This window comes from Sceloporus occidentalis, unplaced genomic scaffold (assembly GCF_023333645.1).
Source record: "Sceloporus occidentalis isolate IW3139 unplaced genomic scaffold, rSceOcc1.0.p SCAF_4, whole genome shotgun sequence".
NCBI lineage: Eukaryota > Metazoa > Chordata > Lepidosauria > Squamata > Phrynosomatidae > Sceloporus > Sceloporus occidentalis.
This window is the reverse complement of record NW_028316984.1, coordinates 4,984,855-4,993,681: the sequence shown is the minus strand read 5'-3', so window position 1 is coordinate 4,993,681 and position 8,827 is coordinate 4,984,855. Positions and strand designations below refer to the sequence as shown.

General features: G+C 41.6%; 1 protein-coding gene across 5 annotated transcripts in view; it reads left to right on the top strand.

Annotated features, from left to right (window-relative positions):
* The first annotated feature begins 3 nt into the window (after window positions 1-3).
* Window positions 4-8,827, top strand: part of LOC149313446 (methylmalonyl-CoA mutase, mitochondrial) — a 48,167-nt gene continuing 39,343 nt past the window's right edge. For 2 of the 5 annotated variants that reach the window (XR_016280826.1, XM_089519122.1), the window contains exons 1-4: window positions 4-71; window positions 4,709-5,114; window positions 7,082-7,449; window positions 7,536-7,693. Coding sequence is in view for 4 of the 5 variants with exons in the window: in XM_089519122.1 (XP_089375248.1) it covers window positions 4,736-5,114; window positions 7,082-7,449; window positions 7,536-7,693 (905 nt within the window). In the remaining variant the exon portion in view is untranslated. Of the gene's footprint in view, window positions 72-373; window positions 429-870; window positions 889-3,569; window positions 3,664-4,708; window positions 5,115-7,081; window positions 7,450-7,535; window positions 7,694-8,827 lie in introns of those variants that run through there. The other 3 variants (XM_089519124.1, XM_089519125.1, XM_089519123.1) reach the window with 3 other exon arrangements.

Genomic DNA, 8,827 nt, shown 5'->3' with positions numbered 1-8,827 from the left:
GCGCACGCACTTCCGGTGAGCGTCGCGGGGCCCACTCCTGCCCTTCTTCCGGGTCCGTGGCGTCGCTGGAGGTGAGGCACCCTGAGCAGAGCCTCTCCCTGCCTGGCTCTCCGCCCTTGGCGTCTCCAGGGTCCAAGGATTTGGGGAGATCCTGCCTGATCTTGGAAGCTTAGCCCTAGACAGGATGGGGAAATCACCCATGAATTCCAGACGCTGTAGCCAGTGGTCCTCCAACTGCGCTCTTTGAGTGCTTTTGGACTCCATCTCCCAGAATCCCAGGCTGTTGACCAACATGGCCGAGGCTTCTGGGAGCTGGAGTCCAAATTCTCTTCAAGGGCCCACAGTTTGGGGACCACTGCTGTAGGCTTTATTTCAGAGGAAGGAGTCAGCAAAACAACCTCTGTGTATTCCTTGCCTAAGGTTAAGAGGTGATATGATAGCCCTGTTTAACTATTTGAAGGGATGTCATATTGAGGAGGGAGCAAACTTGTTTTCTGCTGCTCCAGAGAACAGGACCTGGAGCAATGGATGCAAGCTACAGGAAAAGAGATTCCACCTCAACATTAGGAGGAACCTCCTGAAAGTCAGGGCTGTTAAAGAGTGTGCATCACACTTCTTTGGAGGTATTTAAACAGACGCTGGATGGCCATGTGTCAGATGTCTTTTGATTGTATATTCCTGCATGGCAGGGGGTTGCAATTTCCAACTGCACTTTCATGGTTCTAACATTTTCTTCAGTGCAGGAACCCCCAATTGTTTTGAACTACAGCTTCCTTCATACTCGGCGAACTACATCTCCCATTGTAGTCCAACCCAGTTGGAGCATGCAACAAGGCAGCCGTTTTACTGGATGGCCCTTGTGTTGTTCTCTTCCATCTCTGATTCTAAGTGCGTATCTGTTTATGGCCTTTTACTTTATTGTGAACACCTGGATGAGTTGCACAATAATAATAATAATAATAATAATAATTTATACTTTCCCACCTCTCCCAATGGATCGAGGCGGGATTACAACTGTAAAATAGCCACAAAACAACAATAATATCCAGTTTACACACAATAAAACACCTAAAAACTCAATTCAAAACAATAAAAACATCACTTAAAATGCACAATTGTGATCAGAAGTGAGATTTTTTTCCCCTTAAGGTCTTTATAATGTCAGAATCCACCTTCAGTCAGTCATTCAGGGTGTATTCTGCCATGAGGTTTGTAGAAGAGGTCAGGTGGGTAAGCCGGCTGGAAGAGATCTGTCTTAAGTGCTTTCTTGAAGGCATCTGAGGTGGTGATAAGACGGATCTCTTCCAGCAAGTTGTTCCATAGCTTGGGGGTTATGGCTCTGTGGGAAGTTGTTGTTAGCCTGACCTTTGAATAATCTAATAGATTCTTCCCAGTTGTTCTGAGAGTGTGGGGCGGATTATGTAGGGAGAGGCCTTCCCTCAAATAGCTCAGGCCCCAAACCATATAGGGCTTTAAAGGTAATAACTAATAACCAACACTTTGTATTGCGCCCAGAAGCTAATTGGCAGCCAATGTAGAGATTTTAAAACTGGCGTTTTATGATCTGACCTCGGTGTTCGAGTGACCAATCTGGCTGCCGCATTTTGGACTAATTGAAGCTTCCGGACTTGGTACAAAGGTAGCCCCATGCAGAGCGCATTACAGAAATTAAACGAGAGATTACCAGTGCATGTACCTCTGTTTCAAGATCCTTTTGGTCCAGACAGGGTCGCAGTTGGCGTATCAGCCAGAGCTGATACCAAGCACTCCTAGCCATCGCATCCACTTGAGATGATAACTGTAGAGATGAGTCCAGGAGTACTCCCAAACTGCGAACTTTGTCATTTAGGGGAAGTGTGACCCCGTCCAGGACTGGTGGACAGATCTCCATCCCCGGACTAGGGGTACCTATCACAAGTACCTCCATTTTCTCTTGATTCAACCTGAGTTTGTTTTTCCTCATCCAGCCCATTGCTGACTCTAGGCAGGCATCCAGAGGAGAGATTCCATCCTTAGTCTCTATGTCAGAGACATAGGCCTGTTACAGACTGCCAAAATAAAGCTGCTTTGGGTCTCTTTGGAGGTATGCTGTTTAAATGAAGCATGCACTCTAAGAATCCGGAAGCTGCACCAAAGCCGCACTCCAGTGCTTAGGAATGGAGTGTGGCTTTGGCACAACCTCCAGACTCTTAGGACCCAGGCATCATTTAAATAGCATACCTCCAAAGAGACCCGAAGCAGCTTTGTTTTGGCAGTCTGTAACAGGCCATAGAGAGATAGATCTGGGTGTCATCAGCATACAGATAACTTATCTCCATGTCTCCAGCTGATTTCTCCCAGCAGCTTCATGTAAATGTTAAGTGTCTTTTAGATTTCAAGATCTTGTTTTGCTTAAAATACCATTCTGGGTGATCAATCAGTTCCTAGATAGAGGAAACAGAATGAGGAGATAGAAATAGTGGAAGAAAAACCGATTTCACTCCAAAATGACATTGACTTGAGGCCAATTTTTTAAAAAAAAAAATCATATGAAGATATGTGAATCATATAAAGATTTTTGGTTACCAAAAAAAATTAATAATAATAAAATAAAAATTTAGCCCACTACCCTATGGAACCAAGTCAGGATATATTTTATTGCTTTCCCAGAAGCTGGGCGACTGCACAGCCTTGGTCTACCAAATATGATATTTTTTTTCAAATTGATAAAAATATTAAATTGCTTTACAAAGTTACATTTTACTTGTTTACATACATACGTTTGTTTGACTTTATAGTGTTAGATTGGTTGTTTTGAATTTGCAATAGAACAGTAGACTTAATATAAAAAAATAGGCATGAGGAGGCGCTAGGGTTGTTGCCTAAGAGGATAGGGGCATCAGCCTGAAAATGTTTGGGAACCACCAGTCTAGTCCAATCCCCTGCTATGACAGAGTGCACAACTAAACATTCCCGAGAGATGCCCATCCATCTTCTGTTGAAAGACTTCCATAGAAGGAGACTGTATCTATACAGCAGAAGTAATGCAGTTTGACACTGCTTTAACTTCCAGGGCTGAGTGCTATGGAATTATGGAATTAGTAGTTTTATGAGATATTTAGCCTCTGTTAGAGAGTTCTAGTGCCACAACAAACTACAAATCCCAGGATTCCATAGGATACAGCCATGACAATTAAAGAGGCATCAAACAGCTGGAGAGCCCACCATCTTCCAAGGCAGTCTGTTCCACTGTAGAATCATAGAGTTGGAAGTGCCATCCAGTCCAACCACCTGCCATGCAAGAAATAACAATCAAAGGCCTGTTACAGACAGCCAAAATAAAGCTGCTTCGAGTGACAGTGGAGGTATGGTGTTTCAATGATGCATGCGTCCTAAGAGTCCAGAAGCCGCACCAAAGCCACACTCCAGTCCTTAGGGCTGCAGCATGGCTTTGGTGCGACTTCTGGACTCGTAGGATGCATGCATCATTGAAACACCATACCTCCACTGTGACTCGAAGCAGCTTTATTTTGGCTGTCTGTAACAGGCCAAAGCATCCCTGACAAATGACCATTCAGCCTCTGTTTAAAGACCTCCAAGGAAGGAGATCCGACCACACTCCGTGGGAGACCTGCTTTTTTCAAATATCACTACTGAAAGTTTGGGAGTTTGTGTACTGAAAAGGTAACACATCTGATGTTTTATTATAAAAGTTAGGAAAGAGGCTTACCAAATTATAGATTTCATTGTTCCCTAAGTCCAGCTCTTCTAGTTTCTGCAGTTAGGCAACTGAATCAGTAAAGCAGTTCTTCCTAATGTTTAGGTGGAATCTATTTTCTTGTCATTTTAATCCATTAGTCCATTGTCATTTTAATCCACTGTTGGCGCAGTGGTTAAATGCCTGTACTGCAGCCACTGAGTCAAAACCACAAGGTTGCGAGTTCAAGACCAGCAAAAGGGCTCAAGCTTGACCCAGGCTTGCATCCTTCCGAGGAGGTGGCTAAAATGAGTACCCAGACTGTTGGGGGCAAATTAGCTTACAGTTGTAAACCGCTTAGACACTGCTTAGGCGGTATGAAGCGGTATATAAATGAAGCTTGTTTGTTTGTTTGTTTTAGTTTTTTTCCTAGCCTCTAAAGCAGCAGAAGACAAGCTTACTCCATCTCCTATATGACATTCCTTCAGATATCTAACTAGCGATATGATATCACTTCACAGTATTCTCTTCTTCAATATACCCAGCTCCCTAAGCGATTCCTCATAGGACTTGGTTTCCAAGCCTTACCCTTCTCTGGGCACATTCCGACTTGTCAACAACAACAACAAAAATGAAATTCTCTAAGATTCTGGAAAAGATATAAGTTCTCAGTTATTTTAGGAGATTGGGAAACCACACCAACCTCTCTCTTTATTTTGCTGGGGGGGGGGAGGCTCAAACCCTTCTGATATTCCTGAATGATTTGTTCATTTGGAGTTTGGACAGTTCACATAGAGTATTAAACACGGATCTGTAGAAAACAGATGTTTAGATTGAGTGTTTAAGCAAGACCAAAGGACACTACAAGTATTTAAAGATGCATGTAAACTTAATCTTTTCCTCCTTCAAGTACAAATTTCTAAGGAATTTGCTGTGCTAGTCAGTTCTCAGAAAAATCTTTGTAAAAATGAAAATCTGCCTTTTCTTAAGAGATAACAATCTGAGTTATGTTGTCATATTCATATGCCCCAGACTACTTGAAGACTACTTCAGTAGAAAATGTTAAGGACCAAGAATGGAATTCTTCGCATCTGGCCCTTCTGTTATAAGAAAGAAGCAGGGCCACAGCTCCAAGAGCATGTTCGACGCTCACTGCATAAACAAATGCTTCATCCAGAGTGGGCTGCAATGGCCAAAAAGCAACTAAAGGGCAAGAATCCAGAGGAGTTGATATGGCACACCCCAGAGGGAATTGCCATCAAACCTCTGTACTCAACACAGGACACAAAAGACTTTCCTGAGGAATTACCAGGAGTAAAGCCCTTCACTCGTGGTCCTTATCCTACCATGTATACCTATAGGCCTTGGACCATCCGCCAGTATGCTGGCTTCAGTACTGTGGAGGAAAGTAACAAATTCTACAAGGACAACATTAAGGGTAAGATACAACCCTAAAAATGAGGGTTTGGGAGAATATTTCCTAGTTCATGTGATAAAGTATCTTGTGCACACTGTGATTGCAATCCTATGTATGCCTATTCAAAAATATTAAAATACTGATCATTATTATTTCTTATCCGCCACTCCCAATGGATCAAGGTGGGGAACAGCAACTGTCTAATAAATACATAATATCAGTTAAAATACATATCAATTAAAAAGAACAAACAAGACACATCATATTCAAACAATCCACATTTTAAATGCATCACTTACACTTTACAATTTAAAATCATCTAGAAAGGCCTGCTGGAAGAGAGTGGTCTTTAATGCTGTTTTATATTTGGACAGCATATTCAGCTGTCAAATCTCTTCTGGCAGGTCATTCCGCAGTCTAGGGGAGGCTGAAGAAAAAGTCCTCTGGCTGACAGTTGCCAACCTAGTCCTGGCTGGAGTAAATGTCTGCCAGAGGACCTGAGTGTAAGGTGTGGATTATATGGGTAGAGATGATCCTGCAGGTAACCTGGACCCTAACCATGTAGGATTTTAAAGGTAATAACCAACACTGTACCGTGCTCAGAAACTAATTGGCAGCCAGTGGAGTGAATCTAGTATTGGTGTAATATGATCACTCCTGAATGCCCCAGTAACCAATCTGGCTGCTGTAGCTTGAACTAATTGAAGTTTCTGAACTTGGCACAGAGGTAGCCCAATGTACAGCACATTGCAAAAGTCCAGTCTTAAGGTTATCAGCGTGTGCACTAGTGTATTTTTCTACAAGTACAGTGTGCCCTTGCTTTACGCAGAGATCCGTTCTGGATTCCCCCGCATAAAGCAAATTCCGCGTATGCTTGTGCACGTGGCGGCACAGCAGGACACGCATGCCATGGGCACACGTTCCATCAGTCGCTATGGGACGCGCCACCCCTTCCTCCCCACGCGGCTTTCGCACGGTAATCAAAAGAAATCACAGATAATGTCCCAATGACTTGATTTTTGAGGCTACAGTTGGCTCTTGGTATCTGTTGAGGTTTGGTTTAAGGACCCTCTGTGCATACCAACATTCGTGGACACTCAAGTCCCATTAAATACAGTGGTGTAAGTGATGTCCCAGAATCAAGGAGCTGTTTGGAATTTATATTGATTTTGAACATTTTCAATCCATGGATGTTTCAATCAATGAATAAAAAGTCCGTGAACATGGAGGGTCAACTGTATTTCCCTTTTCCAGTTGGAATAATTGTTCTGTGCAAAGAATGCTAGTAAATAGGTTGTATGTTTATTCAAAAGTTTGTGGCAACTTCTTTCTCGGTTTTACTTAATTTATTATATAGTCCGCTCCCTTTATTGGTGGGCTTGCCATCTGCAGGTTTAACCACCTGTGGATGGCAAGCCCCCATTTTGGTTAATGGTGGTATGTGTATGTGACTGTGGTAGCATCATGCCCACGCACTGCTCCATCATTACTTTTAATGGGACTTAAGCATGCGCGGATTCTTTTCTGGTATCTAGACATAAGATATTTCTTGCAATGGCAATAAAAACTAGGACTAATGCATAACATTAACTTAGTTTTATTTTAATCTATCTCTTTGAGTACTTTGTGTGTTTTATTATTTATAGTCTGAATTTATTCAGGTTTAATATGAATAATAAGCAGTAAAAATTGAGGTTTCATTGAAAGATGTAAATCATGTCAAAGCCTAAAGTTTGAATTTTTAATATAGAAAGCATTAAAACATGGTTGATCAAGCTTTCTAATATATAAAATAATGTTTCACAGTATTAATATAATAAGCAGGATTATTTTTTTATGAAAACATTAATTATAAAAATTTAAAAACTGACTTAAACAACAACAACAAAAACCCCTAACACCTGGTTTAAACACAGGTTTTGAGGTGTGTATGTGTGTTCAACCTTGAATTGCAACTTTTTCCTTACTAATATCTTTGTATTGTCTAGCTGGGCAACAGGGTTTATCCGTTGCTTTTGATCTAGCAACTCATCGTGGTTATGATTCAGACAACCCCCGGGTTCGTGGTGATGTTGGAATGGCTGGAGTTGCCATTGATACAGTTGAAGACACCAAGATTCTTTTTGATGGAATTCCTTTGGAAAAAATGTCTGTTTCAATGACAATGAACGGGGCAGTAATTCCTGTTTTAGCTAATTTCATTGTTACTGGGGAAGAACAAGGAGTGCCTCAATCCAAGCTGACAGGGACAATACAGAATGATATACTAAAGGAGTTCATGGTTCGAAATACATACATTTTCCCGCCAGAACCATCCATGAGGATAATTGCAGATATCTTCCAATACACATCAAAGGTATTATTTGCTTAATAAAGAAATGTTAATCACTATAGTAGTATTCAAGTATTCAGGATTCTTATGATACACTTCTTTTCTTGTAGCACATGCCCAAATTTAATTCTATTTCTATCAGTGGATACCATATGCAAGAGGCTGGAGCTGATGCTATTTTGGAATTAGCTTACACTATAGCTGATGGTTTGGAATACTGTAGAACTGGACTGCGGGCTGGTCTCACCATTGATGAATTTGCACCAAGGTATGTTAATTCTAGGGGAAGTGACACTTTATTTTCAAGATGAAACACACAGTAATTTGACTCAGTAATTACCACGGAGCTACTTAGATTGTATTGTGTGTTAGATAAAGCAAATTAGATAAATGTTATACAAGACTCTGTTAATGGTGCGTCTATGTTAACCATTCTGTCCTCCAGTATGGATATATAGAATCATAGAGTTCGAAGGGCCATCCAGTCCAACCTCCTGTTGTGCAGATATTTAAACATAGGGCCCGTACAGACAGGCTAAAATAAAGCTGCTTTGTGTCACTTTGGAGGCATGCTGTTTAAATGACACACCCATCTTAAGAGGCCAGAAGTTGTGCTGAAGGTACACTCCAGTCCTTAGGACTAGAGCATGGCTTTGGCGTGGCTTCTGGCCTCTTAGGATGCATGCATAACTTAAACAGCAAACCTCCAAAGTGACCTGAAGCAGCTTTATTTTGGCCTATCTGTATGGGCTCATAGCCATCATATCACCTCTTAACCCTCTCTTTCTCAGGTTAAACATACCCAGTTCCCCAAACCACTCCTCATAGGGCATATTTTCCAGACCTTTCACCATGTTGTCACTCTCCATTGGACACACTCCATCTTGTCAACATCCTTTTTGATTTGTGATCAGAAGTGGACACAATATTTCAGGTCTGACTAAAAAGAATAGAGTGGTACTATTACTTCACTTGATTTCTATATGGTGTACTGTGTGCCCTTGGCTTACGTGGGGGATCCATACCAGACACACACACACACACACATACGCATAATCTGAATAGCACATAAGCTCAAGTCCCATTCGATTGACATGATAGCCATATTTAAATATTTGAATGGATTGCAAATTGACCACGGAGCAAGCTTATTTTCTTCAAATCCAGAGACAGGGATACAGAGCAATGGATTCAAGGTCCAGCAAAAGAGACTTCACTGAAACATTAAGGAGAACTTCTTGACGGTAATAGCTGTTCAACAGTGGAGCACATTGCCTCAGAATGTGGTGGAGTCTCCTTACTTATAGGTTTGTAAACAGAGGCTAGGTGGACTAGATGACCTTGTGATCTCTTCCAACACAATGATTCTTTAACAATTGGAAGCATACAATGTGTCCCTATA